This window comes from Vigna angularis, chromosome 5 (genome assembly GCF_016808095.1).
Source record: "Vigna angularis cultivar LongXiaoDou No.4 chromosome 5, ASM1680809v1, whole genome shotgun sequence".
Taxonomy (NCBI): domain Eukaryota; kingdom Viridiplantae; phylum Streptophyta; class Magnoliopsida; order Fabales; family Fabaceae; genus Vigna; species Vigna angularis.
Genome location: NC_068974.1, coordinates 28,752,439 through 28,769,297, shown reverse-complemented (window position 1 = coordinate 28,769,297; position 16,859 = coordinate 28,752,439). Strand labels below are relative to the sequence as shown.

Here is a 16,859-nt window from a genome sequence, read left to right as displayed (position 1 = left end):
TACATCCTGGCAGTCAAACAACATCAAACAACTCAAATAGATGTGGAAAAATATGAAACTCACTGAACCAGGTCTCACAACACACCAAGATGCAAGGCAAGACAGCAAAAAATTCGCACAGCGCACCACCCTTGGTGCGTTGAGCGAATTTTCCTGACGAGGGGAGTGTTTTTCAGCTAAATTTCGCATAGCGCATCACCCTTGATGCGCTGAGCGAATTTTCCTGACAGGGGGACAACTAAAATTCGCATAGCGCCCCAAATTCGCTATTCGAATTAATTTGGCTAATTTCCCAAGCTAGCAACAGTCGCAAAGAGACTACATTCGCTACGCGACTTACCAAACAGATAGCAACCCTCTCTAGTCTTTCGCACAGCGCACCAACTCGCTGTGTGAATGCTCAAACAGAGAGCACCTCTCTGTGAGGACTCGCTATGCGAAAACATTCGCTTAGCGAGTCTGCATAATCTACAGAACGCAAATTTTGCAGAATTACCCACTCACCCACTCCTTACCACTTCTAGGCCTTTCTTCCAACTTTTAAGACTTCTAATTCATATTTTGTACCTAATTAAACTTGTCTAGATGATTATCAAGCGTTATTAACATGATTTTAAAGTGATCAATACCCAAGTTTTAACTTAAACTCCCATTTCTTATTAACCCAAGAACCCAATTTCAATTCTACCATGTTGAACATGACTTTACTCAGTTTTATGATCCTAACCTGTTCTCAAATTCTCTACCTCAGTTCCTTTCAAAAGACTCAAAACAGTACTTCCTTAACTATTTACCCTTCTAACGCGACTAACACATGATTTCCACCTCAACCACTCCTTACTAACCTAATTGGTCATCGGAGATGAATCAAATGTCTGAACGCATCAGTCTCACCTTCGACGCTAGCACATATGACTAGTTACAAGTGACTGGATCAGACTAGGGCTGCTCTATGATCAGGGATGTGCCAACTCAGGTTTTTAAGATTCCTCTATCCTACCAACACAGTACTCTCAACAAGTCACAATTGATTTATCTAAGTCATCCAAACTGTCCTATGGTGTTCTATACTTCAAATTACTTAACTTCAATACCTCACAGTAACCTAAAACAGTACCTGTACACCTATTTACTAACCACATGACCAACATTACATACTCCAAGCCTCTCCAACAAAGCAAGTACAACAAACAAATACATCCAAGTCAAATCAAAATCATCAAACCATGGTTACACAAATTTCACATATTCAACAGGTGCAATTTAAAACATGCTCACCCCAAAATATAGTATAACAGTAAACCACTCAAAATAAATTAAACAGGTCAATCATACAACTCCTAAAATATAACTAGCTCCCCTTACCTCAGAGTTGTATTACCAAGCTCACAAGGACGCCCCTTTTTGGTATCTCACACACGCAAACTAAATCCAAACCCTACAAACCACCAAAGTGGTGACAGCAACAGCTTTTAGAGCTTGATTTGGCAGAAACAGGAAAACGAAACCCCCTAGTAACATACAACCAGTAATGTTGCATGCTCTAGGTTTGAAGATAGTGAAAGAGAAGGGAAAAATGACTTACCGGTCCAAACGAAAATACGATCGGTTCAAAAGGAAGCCTTCGGTGTGGTGAATGTCTAAGCACCTTCCAACCCAAGATTGAACGGTTCAGAGAGCTGAAAATTGAGAGAGAAGATAAAGAAGAATTTATGGCAAAAAGTCTTAGAGAGAGAAGAGCTTAGAAAATGAAAAATTATGAGGAGTCCTTCTTAAGGTTAGGTTGGCCTTAGTCTGATGGGCCTGACTGTCCCACATAGGACCCAATAACCTTAAACTTTTTCAGACTCTTACATTAATGATTAAAAATCTTTTAAAAAATGTTAGTGATATATATATATATATATATATATATATATATATATATATATAATTAAAAAAAAATCAATCTATTATTTTGTTAAAACAGACTCATGTTTCTCATTATCTTGTATAGTTCTAATTTTTTATTTATTTCAATAGTTATATTTAATGCTTCTTTCATTTCACTCATTGTTTAATTTTTTTATAATTTTTTAAATTAATTATCATTTATTTGTAGTAAGAGAAAAGATAACTCAATCATTCAATTAAAACTGTAAACATGGAAAACTCTTTAACATCAAGTATGAATATGCAATAATTACAAAAGAGTATTAAAGTATTTTATTCACTGCTTTGTTAATGCTTCATTCATACATGTAAGAAAATACTAAACAATAAATAAATATAAAAAGAAAATGTTAAGATTAGTTAAATAGAGTTTTTGTTAGAGGAAAGAGAAGATAATAATCCTATCTGTGTTTATCCAATATCCATTAAAGACAGGGTCCCACCAGAAGCAAAACCACTCATAGGTTTAGCTGTACAGTATTCCATCACCCAAAACCACCTTACTCACATGTTTTACCCCTCTGCCCCCTGTTTCCTCTATAAAGACACACAGATTAGTAGTTTCCTAGTCCCAACAACTTAAGACATGAGTTACTTCTTACGCATCTGGATGTCCAACACTGTGGCCACGGCAATGGAAGAACCCACCACCAAGAGTTGCAGAAGGTTATTCTCCGGCAGAGACTGTTCGGAGACCAGAGCTACCAGGTTGAGTGACGTGACCGGTCGACGAGTTCAACCAGATGAGTCTCTCAGAATAGTTATGTATTTCAGTTGCTGGGGTCAGGGATAGCATCCTCTGTTTGGCGTCTCACCAAATGTATTTGCATCTCTTTCTACTTTTTCCTCTTGTAAATTGTAAGTTGTGCAGCAATTTAATGAAATTCAACTCTCCAGTTATACCATGTGAAAAGTTACAGAATTAAAATTCAAAATAATTACAAATAACATCTATATATTCTTATTAATTAGGATAAGAGATTTGTTATATTGAAAACATGACATCTGAGATTTGATATTACTGTCAACATTTTGGGATCAGAGTATTTATTACTGGCACAGGTAAGAATAGCTTTAATAGTACTTGTTTGTTTATTTTATTTCTTTCCTAGTTATATTGTTATTTTATATATAACTTGAACAGTGTTTTTCTCTTTCTTTATCACATAACAAGATTCAAAATTAAATACTTTTATATTGTTGAAAAGTATCAGGATATTTTATTTTACTTTTTTATAAAATTTGGTTTATTTTTAATTCATACATTAAAGAAATTTACGTTGGATGCACTGTAAATGCACTGCAAATAAAGAAAAAATAAATAAAAAACTACTAGATATTTTATATAGAATGTAAATAATACTAAAAATTAAAAATGCATTATTTTCAAATATTAAAACAGTATATATTCAAGTGTTTAGTTTAACTCTTTTTTTTCCTTCACTCACGATTTTTACAGATTTGTTGTATAGACAGAAGTGATTTTAATTTTTTTCTTTCTGAAAGGATAACGCATTCCTAAGCTAACTTCGCTAAGGAAATAAAGGGCATTTCTTGACAGTGAGAAAGAGAAATTAAAATTTCACTATTATAAGTTGAGTATTGAACGTTTCATCGTGTTGTTGAACCTAAATTCAAATATGGGTCTATATTAAATTAACCATGATTTTGAAATAAAGTAATTTACATTGAAATTTGTCCCTTTTTTTTCTTTTAATGAGAATCAATACGTATGGGTTGAAAATCTTTTTTTTTCTTTTGATGTGTTTTCAAGCGTTTTGTGTAAGTCCTCTCAATTTGGATGCACTGAAATTTGCACTCAAACGAAAAATTAGGTAATCAAATACAGTTCTTAGGAGAAGAAAATAAGATAAATTAAACTAATGTTCTCATAAATTAGAATCACACTTCAACTTTTGGATGCACTCTGGTTTGACATATCTTGATAAAATGTACATTTGATTCTTATTATGAACATCAACCTAGGAATTTGTATTGCATTTCATGTGATGATTCAATAATGCATACAACTGGTTTCGTTGTAATGAGAGATTCCTTATTTTATTTCTGTGCATAGAGTTTCAGTATGTCTGGCAAACTAGCAGCAAATAAGGTTTTTAGAAGTCCAAATTGATTTATTGAAGTCAATGTGCTATTTAAAAAATAAGGTTGTTTATCAATACAATTAACATACCATAAGATAAGGACAGGGAAAAGTAATTTCATGAAATTAAAATCCTTTTTTTTCTTATATTTTGTGTGGTAAGGTTGGGATCATTTGCTCTGCTGTGCCAAGAAATGAATATGAAGTAGGTCTGAGCTTTGAATGAGATCTTAGATTTGACTTGAATCCCTACCAAACAAGAATCGTCTTCCCCAGTCACCAACCACCAAAAACCTTGTTCTCCAGCTCACTTGTTTGCTGCATGTTTTGGGATAGTTAGAAGATGAAACCATACTTTACTAACACAATGTGATAAACTTGTGTCCAATAAAGCTTAATACATTACAATTTTTCCTTAACTTGTTTTGAAAATTTTAATTAAGCTTCTAAAAAAGTAAAGAAAAGTGTAACTGAGTCTTTGATTTTCTGTAATCTTTTTTAATCAAGTCCATGAATGTGGTGGTGGTTTCAAGCTATTATAAACTAAGTGTGGATACTTAATTGTAGAAACTTTACAACACCAAAACTCAATTACAGTTTCTTTTAGTTTAAGCCTTGAATAAATTACCTTGTATACACAGAATACCAGAGCCACTGGGTGCTCTGACCAATTGAAATCCAATCTCCTGGAAGCTGAGCTGCAGTTTGCTCTCCTCCTAGTGGAGCAAATTGTCCTAAATGCTTGTACCTTTCAATAAATAAATTATGGGAAATGAAGAATTAGGCCTGAAGTTTTCGGTTACACATGCACCATTTTGTTTACACCAGGAAAAATTAACCAAACACGTAACTGATTAACCATTTTTGTTTATTTTGTGGTAGAATTACATGTACATCATCCATAAAGTATTTATTAACCTTACTTTATGTCACATGAATAAGCATATTTGATTTCAGAATCCTCTATTACTTAATATATCTATTAATGTTTATGTGACAGGTAATCAGATATTTTAAAATTACCAGAAAGAGCACACGAAAGTCAGTTACATGCCATTTAGATATTAGTAGTGATGTGTTTTTGTTTTTTTCTTAAGGAGATCATTAGGAAGAGATTATATACAGTAACTTGAATCCAATCCACATGAAGGATTAACATCACTTTTAATCTAAAACTTTCAAACTTAGATTTACTCTTAAATTATTCACATAAAAACCATAATGATCTTAAACCATATAATAATTTCTTCCATACCTGAAGGGACGGAATCGATGGCGACCAACTCCTCTGAACCTGAGAGGGCCTTCAGGATACCTCTCACACAACTCCATGCGGTTGAAACAGTCTGCAAGATACACTCCTTGCTGTGCAGCTACCTATAGTGATTCAAAATTGGAAGGCATCACAGAGCACAAGTAAGATGACCCTTTTGACAAGGAAAAGTTTCAACACATCAAGCACTATTGAGAAGTAGTGTTTGCTGTATGCACTTGTACCTGAGCTGTGGCAGGAAGATTTTTCATCTGAGAGTCTACTTTGGAAAGGGCTTCTTTGAAGTATTCAATGTCCACAGAAATGCCGCTTTCTTGGGATTTCTTTAGCAAGCTGGCCATGTCTTTCATTTGGTTCTTCTTTAAATAAATTTCCACTTGAGGGTACCTTTCAATAATGTCATCAACAACGTCTTTAAATGCTTTAAGATCTAATTTTCCGGAATTGTTCTGGTCAGCCTTGCTAAATATCACGGCTATATCTTCCTGGTAAAGCCATGGCACACAAAACTGTTATGTTAGAACTTAAAGAACTAACAGACCACTGCAGCACCATAATCTGTTGTTAAAATGTCAATGATTTTTAGCAGAAGTAGTATGCAATGGTTAATATCAGGTCTATTGCAAAACCTTAAGCTTTTTAGGCATGTAAGTTCTATTTACTCATGTCATTCAACATTTTGATCTCTATTTGATATGAAACATTTTTACTATAATCACATCTTGTTATAGCAATGAAAGAGCACAGACTAGGAAACAATAAGGGCTTGTATAATGAACAATTCATAGATTACACCTACCATAACTCTACGTTGATTTATAGTGGCACAATCACCAAGAGCATAGATGTTGTCAGATCCTTCCACCCTTAGCCATTCATCAGTGACCAATGCACGTCTGTTAATCTGTCACAGAAATAATTCAAAGCTAGCAAAACTTGCACAGTAGCAAATTTTTCCCCTGGATTGTGAGAAACAAACCTGGCCAAGCTGTTTCATAAATTCAACTATTTCAGGGCGAGCACCGATACCAGTTGACCAAACTACCATTCCGTGAGGTATGGTAATAATTTCACCAGTTGACCTTTCTTTGGAAGTGATTTCGTTTTCACTAACTTTCACAACCATAGATCCCAACTTCACATTAATGCCATCTCTGGCAAACTTTTGTTCAGCAAATTCAGTAATTCTCTTGTCAAACCTGCAATGAACCAAGAAATTGCATCACAGTTTCACATTCAAAAACAAAAGTGGATGGTCTTATAAGTGTTTTTAGTGTTATTCTTAAAGGTGGAATTGAAGTTTCACTTCGATCATTTACTTGACGAATGTTTACAAAAAAGTTCGACATACTAAGGCAAAATTCTGATTCTGATAGAAGGAAAACTCTAGAAGCACTTTGAAAATTGAATATAGGTTTTAACCTAGTCTTGATATGATAATAAGAAAAAATACATTACATGTTTAAGATATGATCGCCTGCCTCCAAGAGAATAATCTTCACATACTTTCCAAGTTCAGGATATAAATAAGCCAGATCCTCATGTACAAAGTCATGAAGTTCAGCAGAAAATTCTACCCCAGTTGGACCACCACCAACGACTACAAAACTCAGAAGCTTTTTCTTCTCTTCCTCTGGTAAAGTAGGGAGGCTAGCTCTTTCAAAAAGTTCAACCACTTTCCGACGGATTTTTAAAGCTTCATCCACTTCCTTCATAGAGAATCAGGAGTAGTTCAGTTTGCACATCTAATTAAAAGGACCTTTCTTTCCATACGAATACACACATGCACCATTCCAAAAGAAAAAAAAAATTATACATAACTCAGGATTACTATGATCCTGATCAATCTTTAAGGTACACATGTTTGAATGTTATAAACTCTCATGTAATAAACAATCTCAGTTATATGAGCGTAAGATTGATAGGGACCATGTACACATGCAATATTTCTCATAAGAAAGAAATTTATATACAATTCTCAGATACTTTTGTGACTGGTTTAAGTACAACATTAATAATCTTGGTGAAACTTCTACTTAATAATATAATTATGACAGAAATTGGATGTTTAAAAGATATATATACCTTCAGGAAATGGGCATGTTCCTCAACACCAGGTGTGTTGAAGGTATTAGAACGACCTCCCATAGCTATAACCAGGTAATCATAATCAATGGAAAATTCTTCTCGTTCACCAGACTTTTTGTCTTTCACAGCACGACAAAAAACTTTGTTATTCTTTTGATCGATCTTGTAGCATTCAGCTTCACTAAAACTAATATTTACACCGCTCTGTTGAACAGTGTTTTCCTTGTAAGTGTATATACAAATATAATTCGAAAGCTGAAACATTACGCACTACTAGTAAATGTGGCAGTTAATTAATAACCATTACACACATATACACTGTACATAGCAGCATGGATAGTTATAATAACATGTAAATTTTGTTCTTGTTTAAATAAGAGAGAAGATAATTGATGGAAAAGGTACCCTGCGGGTGATACTGCGAATGGGTTCAACGACGCTCCTTGCTTCCACTGAGCCACATGTTACACTTGGTAGCAATGGAGTGAATGCAAAATAGTTACGTGGTGAAACCACATGAATATCATAGGAGTTGCTTTTCATATTTTTCAGAAAACTGGTTCCAGCCCAACCAGTTCCAAGCACCACCACCTTCTTCTTTGGAGGTTCATTGCTATGTTCTGGTTTGGCATCGCAAAATGCCACTGCTCCTCCTCCACTGCAACCCAATGCAGAAAGTGATTAACATAAAAATTAATAAACCAAACACAAACACGTATAAGAAGATCATCACTCCCTATAAAATGATGCATACCAACAAAAATAAAATTAAGTGATTATACTGATACAATACAACTCTTACATTTTTCTTGTTTAGAATATGAAGAATAGATCTGTATATATATAGATAGATACCATGCATGAATTTAACTATATTAAGTCTAATGAAGAAGTTGCTGTAGCAGCTGGACTGTTACAGAACATATAAAAAAAATGGCAAGAACGTAAAGTATGAGATTTTATAAGTTAAACCTGATGACAGTGCAAACAAGAATAGACTTGGACCATGATGGATACTCATTGAAAGCCCTCGAGGCTGTGTGAAAGAATCTGGAAGACCAACGCATTGTGAAACTCCTAGCTAGAGAGCTAATTTGTCTTCTTAAGTGCTTGTTTCTATGTCAATTTTGTTTTCTTTTTGGTTCCTTCGGCATGCTATGTTTGTAAGAAAAATGAGAAAAACATGGGCTAGAAAAACGGGAGTGACAGATTTTTCAGGTACTGTTTTGAACAGTAGCCCAAGGGCAAATTTGTTACTGCATAAAAATGCATTTTCTTTATGTTGACTGGTTAAATCAAGGGAAATAATACACCTGCCATGTTGTTCGAGGAACAGATCTCCTTGAAAAAATGCATGGTCAATCATTATAGTTGAATTACAAAATGATCCGAGAATTATGCAGTCAAACCGCATCTTTGCTCAAAGCTCTCTTAATATCATCGTTCTTGTTCACTCAATTTTACACATCATCCTTCTGTTTTTTTCCATACATTTTTCAACGAGTACAAGTGATTGATTTAATTTTGAAATGAAATCATTTATTTTAAAGTTATAAATTAAAAACTATTTGACTTTTTCTTGTGAAGATGATATGAAGCGGGTAAATATTATCATGACATTCTAAATTTGTATACTTGTCATTTTTTTCTTCAAAGCTTGCATGATTCCCGATGACAGTACACACTTAAATGATTATATTATCAAGATGAGTCATTATTTTTTATAACACTTATAAATTTTTTAGAAATAAATACATTTATATAAAAAATTAAAATATTACTCCTAACTTGAAATATAAGATCATAGATGTATAGATTTTTTATTTATTTTATTATTCATCTTGAACACTGGCCTAAAGTCAAAGTTATTACTGCATGAAAATTCATTTTCTTATGTTAATTAGTTAAAACAAAGGAAATTGTACACTTGCCCTTAGATCTGTTTCCTTCTCAATATGTACGAATAAAAGGCTTGAAAAGGATCCAATCCAAATCCAAATCCACATACATGCTTATGTAAAATGGAAGCAGTAAACAAAAACATTCAACGAAAATGCAATAACAGTTGATCATAAAATTGTTTCCAATGGGGATGTTGTTCCATCAACATTGATATCACTATACATTAGATACAAAAATCAACAGAGGTAACCAAGATGTGAAATTAAACTCGACTTGAATCCCTGCCAAATATGAATCTTCTTGTCCAATCAGACACGACCAAGACCCTTGTTCGCCAGCTCACTTGCTTGCTGAATGTTGAACACAAAGTTATTAGATAAAACTAGTTATGCAAATACATCAAACAAGTGTGCTTTACATAATAGATAATCACTCACCTTGCATATACAGAATACCAAAGCCATTGAGTGCTGTGACCCATGGAAACCCAGTCTCCAGGAAGTTCTGCAGCTGTCTGCTCCCCACCCAGTGGAGCAAATTGACCCAGATGCCTATACCTTTTGTTAACATACAAACAGTCTCTCACTAATTAGTCACTGATGAAGCATAAACACAATTACCTGTTTATATTATATCTTTGATTAGAAAAAAAACTAACCTAAAATGGTTATCAAAACATCTTTTTTACCCAATTAGTGGCCAACTATTTTGAAAACATAATGTGGTATATCGGAGGCAGATAACCATGCCTTCTAAACACATCATTATGCAAGTCTACATGTATGGAAGAACGTGGATCTGGAAAACTCATTATCTTCAAAGGATCTCAATATCTCTAGCACTGAGATAATTCACTCACTCAAATGCATTTCAATTATCAACCAGAAAATATCTGGGTTCACCAAAAAAGAAATATGTTATCATTATAACATTGACTAAAGGTATAATCAAATTATAATATAAAAATAGTTACAAAGCTCATCATACAATCTGATTTTGTAAAGGCAAGTTAAAAATATGGTCAAATTATAGTATATATAAGTGAATGCAAACCTCTATAAACAGATTTTGTAAGATTAAGTTAAACTTAAAATTCACTTCATAAGAAATTTGCTTGAATAGTTGTATGAATCAAGAATTATTTTATCTATGTAATTATATTAATTTGTTCTCCTAGAAATAAGCCAGGTAAATCTGAACTGATCTGTTCTTTTCAATCTAATATAATATCCTAAAATAATAACAACGAACAAAGACATCAAACCACTTTTTCCTAGCATGGTAGCGGACGAATTCCAATCCAGTATTGTTCTTCTGGTTTGTTCTTTCTTACTTCCACGTTTTCATGGTCAAGCTCATGATTTCTAGTCATGACCTGTTCTCGATTTGTGTTCTTGTTCTTCTGGTTCGTTCATTCTCCCTTCCACATTTTCATGGTCTAGCACATGGTTTCTAGAGATGACCTATTCTTGATTCGTGCACTTGCAACCTATTATCCACCCATGCCTCCCTTGTTCATGTTTTCTGGTTTCTATTCACTTTACGATATTTGTTTGTGCTTGTGATTCTTGTTCTTGCTTGTGTTCATGTTCATGCTTTCGATTTCTATTCTTGTTTGCAGTCCCCATTCATGCTTGTGATTTTTGTTCACACTTACATTCACTACACTTGTTCGCTGTGGCAGTTTTTTTTGTGCCCATAATTTTTGTTCTCGCTCATGGTTCTTCAACCTTGTTTGCTTCATTTTTGCATTGCATTTTCATGGTTCTGTTTCATTGGGATAGTGCTACTCGACCATCATGACAACTTCAAACAAAGACAATTTTTGTATGCAACTGACGGCAAGAGTTATACAACTCGGAAATATCAATTCAAGATGTATGTCAAAGGGAAAGGACTGTGGGGTCACCTAGATGGCCCTCTAAGGCACAGACTAAAAAATAGCCTTAGATGCATGGGAAGAAAAAGATGCTCATATCTCTATCTTTTCCTGCACTTTTGCTTCCAACTTATTGTTTGTTGGTCAATTAGTAGACAACAAATGTAATGTCAACTTTTCTCAAGCTATCTTGTGTGGAGTAGGTATTGAGGAAAATGGTCATGAAGGGGGCCTAAAGTGGGAAGATTGTTTCCTCTCCAGTTTATTTTCCATCACTTCTCTTTTGCTTATAATAATGTTTTCAATCGCGATGAGGATTGACGTAGAAAATTGGGTCATCCTAGCTCTATATTTTATCTCACTCATTTAAATTTAGTTTGTTGGGATATATAGTTATTGGTATTGGTGCATTTGTCTTGTTCTGCTTGCAAATTGGCTAAAAGTAAACTACTTTATTTTCCAAAGCATCGTGATTCCTATTGTTTTGAAATGATTCATAGTGATGTTTGGGGCATGTCTCTTGTGACTTTTCATGCTCACTATAAATATTTTGTTACGTTTATCAATGATTATAGCTGTTTTACTTAGATATATTTTCTTGGATCTAAATTTGAAGTGTTTTCAATAACAAAGGCATTAAAACATTTTTCCTGACAAGTAGAGTAGTATATTGGACCTTAACGTCCCACATAGAAGGGCTTAGAGCATGGTTTCAAATAGAAACAAAATGCTTCATCTAAAAAGTGGAAGAAGGCAATCTATAGTGATTATCAGGCATAAAAAATCAACCAAAGATATTACATAATGGCGTGGAGTAGACCATAGAGAACACTCTGCCTAATTCGACATCTAATCCCCTCACTTCCGTGTGTGCCACTGCATTGTTTCTTATCAACTGCTTTCAAATTTGAAGCAATCATTACATAACGGATGAGAACTAACTTAACAGCCATACTAGATTTCCCTGGCATTTTATCATTCAGTGGACAACTTTGAAATTTCCCCTCCACAGACAAGAAATATAGGAAACACAATAAGAACATGAAGTACACAGTTTACCGAAAGGGCAGAAACTTATGGCGTCCAGATCCACTAAAACGTCGAGGACCTTCAGGATTCTCTTCAGCATGATCCATGTGGTTGAAGCATCTAGCTAGATATGCACCCTGTTGGGCAGCAACCTGGATATAGCAACACCTTAAAAAATGTACAAGATATCTGGAAGCAAAAGGTATCAGCATAAGTAAGAATTACTGGTGAAATATATACCTGTGCAGTTGCTGGCAGACTCTTCACCTGTGAATCTGCATGACAAAGGGCCAGCTTGAATGCTTCTATGCCTATTTCCTTGCTTTCATTCCCTTGCAAATCTTTCCATAGTGTGCTAAAATCACGCAGATGTTTTTGCTTTAGATAGTGCTCAACTTGCGGATATCTTAAGACAATGTCATCCACCACCTCCTGGAATTCTTCAATAGTTAAGGTGCCTGACTTATTTTTGTCTGCAGCCTCAAATATGGCTGTGATATCATCCTTGAAACCAAGGTAACAAGTTAATTATCACAGATCAATTCAATTGTGATTTACATAACATGCATTTCGTTCCTGAATACAAGTACATGTAACAAGTTTGTTCAATTTATCAGAAATAATCAAATGAAAGGGACAATGAGTTTAATTTCATCATCAAAACTCAATCAAGTTGTTCACATCTTTATTCATTCAGAGAGGATACAGCACATTGCTGTATTAAAATAAGCTTAGAAGTTTAGAAAAGGCCTCTTAAAGTCTAAAGAGATACCATGATTTTACGTTGAGTTATGCTAGAACAATCACCAAGGGCATACACCTCTTCACATCCCTTCACACGCAACCATTCATTTGTTGCTAGTACATGCCTTTCAGCCTGCACATGGTGAAATTCTCGCTTATACAGATATGATTATCCATACAATAGTAAATTGTGATTTTAAGCGAGAAAGGCATTATATATGATGGATCTGAGGTAACATACTAAAAAAGCTGGAGCAGCTTCCTCACTATGTGCACAAGCACATACACAAGAAGTGAGAAGAAGAAAGAGTGAGGCAAATAGCATTCAGAAGAAATGCATGGAATGAATGAGCACCTGACCAATTTCTTTCATAAAGTCCCTTATAACTGGAAGGGTTGAAATGCCAGTTGACCAGACAACCAATCCATGGGGCACTGAGCAAACCTCTCCAGTTGATTTTTCCTTCATTGTAATAACCTTGTCATCAACACCGATGACCCGACATCCTGTTTGAACTTCTATCCCATCTCTTGTAAATTTTTGCTCAGCAAATGAACTTATTCTGTCATCAAACCTACAAGATTGAAGATGACATTTATCCTAGGTGTGCTTTCTTATATAAGATGAGTTAAGAATTTGAAAGATTTGAAATCATACTTCCTTGACGAAGGAAGATTAGCAATACTAGAAATTCAATACAAAAAGTAAAAGGTGTTGGAATGCTAAACAGTGGAAGGATTGAACTGTTGGGGCGAGGAGGTGGTGCAGTGATCTGTAGTTGTAAGTCTCAACCAAATACCTTATAATCTTCAATCAAAGCTAAATAGGATCAAATACACAGGAGGTAGTAACCGCAGGGTATACATTATTGAATTATCAATTACCAAGATAAGTTAAAAGGTATTATTGAATTGATTGGTAATCTTGTTATTTGATGTCAGACCAATGACAAAGACGCCAATCCTAAACACCAATCATAAAACATAAAGCAGCATGCAAATGAACTTGTGAGTGGATTTAGTTTGAAATCTAATTTGGCTTTTACGGTAACATTAACCAAACAAAATGCAGCAGTTCATCCAATAAAGAGATAATTTCAGATGAATAAAGTAACATGTAAAGAGAAAGTTTATTACAGTTGAAGGAACACTAGATTTAGAACCGGTAGCATTTTAGTTGTGCTGTATCAAAGAGGTAGAAAGTAAAAAAAGTTCATAAATAGCTAGAAAGTACTTTAGATAGTTGATGCTTAATGCTGTTCTTACATGTTCAAGATGTGATCTCCTGATTGAATCACTGTTATTTTCACTTTATCTTTGACAGTTGGATATAATTTGATTAAATCTTCTAGGACATAATCATGCAATTCTGCAGCAAATTCCACACCAGTTGGACCTCCTCCCACTACAACAAAATGAAGAATTGACCTTTGCTCTTGGTCAGTTATACTAGGAAGAACAGCCTTCTCAAAGCAATCAATCACAGACAGTCTAATCCTCTGAGCATCCTCAACATCCTGTGAGTCATCATAGGGTGCATTTTGAATTAGGTACAAACAGATCAACAAATAAGTGTGTTTGATTATGGATTTTTCCTCACCAAGAAGTTCAAAGATTCAATGAATCTCCTGATAAACCAACAGTCATAAACAAGAAAAAAAATTTGACCCAATAAAGGATGATAAAGAAAAAAAAAATACCTTCAGAAAATGACAGTTCTCCTTGACACCAGGAGTGTTAAATGTATTTACTTGTGCTCCCACTGCTACAACCAAGAAATCATAGTCCAAGGAAAATTCGCCACTTCCCACCAAGTTGTCAATATTGGACCGGCAGAAAACCTTTTTGTTTGAAGAATCAATCTTGATGCATTCTGCTTCCCAGAAGTTTATTTCTCCTTTTCTCTGCAATGGTAAAATGGGGGGTGGGGGGCTTTCTTATTAATTAACAAGTCAAAATACCCTTGAGAACAAGAAATGAAAGGGAGAAAAATTCCCAGACATGACCACGAGGTGATACTGACATCAACAATACACATAACAAAGTGAAGCATCGAACAATCTTGTTTTATAAGATAAGCCTCAAAGAACACTAGATTTATCATTATATTACATGCTCATGTGAATTGCTGTCTAAAAAACCACCAATTATTCTTAGAGCTCGGTTAAAATTGACTCCACCTTTTTAATGATGTTTCGGACTGGCTCTACAATGCTCCGTGCTTCAACTGTCCCACAAGTGACACTAGGTAATAAGGGAGTAAATGCAAAGTAATTACGCGGCGAAACAACCTGAACATCATATAATGATGCATCCAGATCCTTAAGGAAACTGGTAGCAGCCCATCCTGTTCCAAGAACCACCACTTTCTTTTTGGAGGGCTCAGTAGCTTGAATACTAGGACGTTCAGCTCCTGTTTGTGATTCTGAGTACGCAACCACACCACCACCACTGCAATTTCAAAGGGCATGCAAACTTAGCGAAATAGAAAACACATACGTGAGATTCAGTTGACTACTTCTGAGAGATTGCTTCTAACCAAGAGTATTTGAAGAAAGAAGGTAAGCTGTAACGCTGAACACAAATATAAAGGAAAAACAATATAGCTGATGAGACCTAAGGAATGAAAGAAAAGGGATACCCTTTGCTGAAGAAGAACCCCATAGAGGGATAATTCTCTCCAATGATCTCTGTTTGTGGTTTCATAAAATACATATCTTTTTTCTACATCTTTAAGTTCTCTTTCTAAACTCTAAGAAGTTTACCCTGGGTCTGTGAGTATCCTAGATGACATTTTGAGGCAAGGCACTATTTTAGCCACTAGCTCAATTGCCCAAGAAGAACAATGAAAGTATAGGGATGCGTTGAATGAAGTAAAATTGCTTGGATCCATTTGCAACACTAATCCAACATCAAGAACGACATTCATTGAATGATCTTGATTAACACTAGCAAGTGGATCAAGTGAAATAATATAATAATACCCCAAAATTACTCGTTCATGCACATGTATATGAATGTAAGTAAAAAATCACACACTCGTAAGTGAGAACTTCAACCAACAACAACCACTGAAATCTTAAAATAGACAATACAGTTAAAAGTACCCTTCGTATCTTCCTAGAACATTAAAAGAATGTACACGAAAAATTGATAAATAAAAGCACCTGAGAGTGCAGAGAAAAAGAAAATTGGAGGGGCTTAGAACCCTGGAGGCCCTGTTGAAGAAGGAAGAAACCGTCATGGTTGCAAAAATTGGGATTAAGAGCTTCAACTGCAAAGCTCTGAACTCTGAAATCTGAAGTGTTGTTATTTGAACTTCAGACAAAGCTCTTGGGTCTCACCACGTGGCGTTGACGTGTGGATAGAATATTATTGTCTGCCATCAAAGTTCGTAGCTGGAACTTTTCGATCTTCATCGAAAGCGTAGTTCAAAGGATAAATCTTTCACAAAAGGATCAGAACATACCCTTATGCAAGAAATATAAATTACTTTACTTTTCACTTCAGTAGGTAAAAGTAACATGGCTGTCACATTATTTTTTAAATTAAAGAAAATTATGAAAATTTAAAAGTGTAGATTACCAGTATCCAACAGTTTAAATTCACAAATATACTACATTAAAGTAATAATGTTATGCTTATTTTGCAACTGATAATAATGCCAACAGTGTTGTACCCAAAAAATGTCATTTGGACGAGCCGTCCAAAAATAAAAATTCAGTTTTTAAATACCTGGAGGGCGGCCAGAATAGAAGTTTTTGTTACGTAGTCGAATACCAAATACAATTTCACTTTTAAAAACTTTTTCTACCTTAAAGTGAATAAAAAGTTAAGACAGTGATAATAAATAACTCTTAATGAAATGAATCAAGCGACTAACAATAAAATAAAGATTTAAACTCTCC

General features: G+C 34.6%; 2 protein-coding genes and 1 long non-coding RNA gene across 4 annotated transcripts; 1 reads left to right on the top strand and 2 right to left on the bottom strand.

Moving 5' to 3' along the window:
* The first annotated feature begins 2,337 nt into the window (after positions 1-2,337).
* Positions 2,338-5,753, top strand: LOC128196537 (uncharacterized). The gene is made up of 2 exons (XR_008248950.1): positions 2,338-2,752; positions 5,298-5,753. It is a non-coding gene; the product is annotated as an uncharacterized LOC128196537 (long non-coding RNA).
* LOC108339033 (external alternative NAD(P)H-ubiquinone oxidoreductase B3, mitochondrial-like) lies at positions 4,223-8,607 on the bottom strand. Its single transcript, XM_017576183.2, has 10 exons — positions 8,370-8,607; positions 7,803-8,055; positions 7,395-7,601; positions 6,768-7,018; positions 6,289-6,508; positions 6,109-6,213; positions 5,534-5,794; positions 5,292-5,413; positions 4,665-4,784; positions 4,223-4,354 (listed from the first exon to the last, which is right to left on the bottom strand). The coding sequence occupies exons 1-10, from the start codon at positions 8,462-8,464 to the stop codon at positions 4,267-4,269; spliced, it is 1,722 nt and encodes a 573-aa protein (XP_017431672.2). The 5' UTR covers positions 8,465-8,607; the 3' UTR covers positions 4,223-4,266.
* An 821-nt stretch (positions 8,608-9,428) lies between these two features.
* Positions 9,429-16,414, bottom strand: LOC108340465 (external alternative NAD(P)H-ubiquinone oxidoreductase B1, mitochondrial). Of its 2 annotated transcripts, none has more exons than XM_017577871.2 (10): positions 16,119-16,414; positions 15,132-15,402; positions 14,652-14,855; positions 14,218-14,468; positions 13,307-13,526; positions 12,980-13,084; positions 12,448-12,711; positions 12,238-12,359; positions 9,737-9,856; positions 9,429-9,649 (listed from the first exon to the last, which is right to left on the bottom strand). In XM_017577871.2, the coding sequence occupies exons 1-10, from the start codon at positions 16,193-16,195 to the stop codon at positions 9,562-9,564; spliced, it is 1,722 nt and encodes a 573-aa protein (XP_017433360.1). In that variant the 5' UTR covers positions 16,196-16,414; the 3' UTR covers positions 9,429-9,561. The 2 variants fall into 2 exon arrangements, with proteins under 2 accessions (XP_017433360.1, XP_052733805.1); XM_052877845.1 differs by lacking the exon at positions 16,119-16,414 and adding an exon at positions 15,593-15,736.
* Positions 16,415-16,859: the final 445 nt, after the last annotated feature.

Coding starts and splice junctions, on each gene's coding strand:
- LOC108339033 (XM_017576183.2), bottom strand. CDS start 8,464: ATGCGTTGGTCTTCCAGATTCTTTCACACAGCCTCGAGGGCTTTCAAT. Junction 6,509..6,767: donor GGCGATCATATCTTAAACAT/GTAATGTATTTT, acceptor GGTTCATTGCAG/GTTTGACAAGAGAATTACTG. Junction 6,214..6,288: donor TTATGAAACAGCTTGGCCAG/GTTTGTTTCTCA, acceptor TTTCTGTGACAG/ATTAACAGACGTGCATTGGT.
- LOC108340465 (XM_017577871.2), bottom strand. CDS start 16,195: ATGACGGTTTCTTCCTTCTTCAACAGGGCCTCCAGGGTTCTAAGCCCC. Junction 14,469..14,651: donor AGAACTGTCATTTTCTGAAG/GTATTTTTTTTT, acceptor GATGACTCACAG/GATGTTGAGGATGCTCAGAG. Junction 9,857..12,237: donor CATAAGTTTCTGCCCTTTCG/GTAAACTGTGTA, acceptor TGTTAACAAAAG/GTATAGGCATCTGGGTCAAT.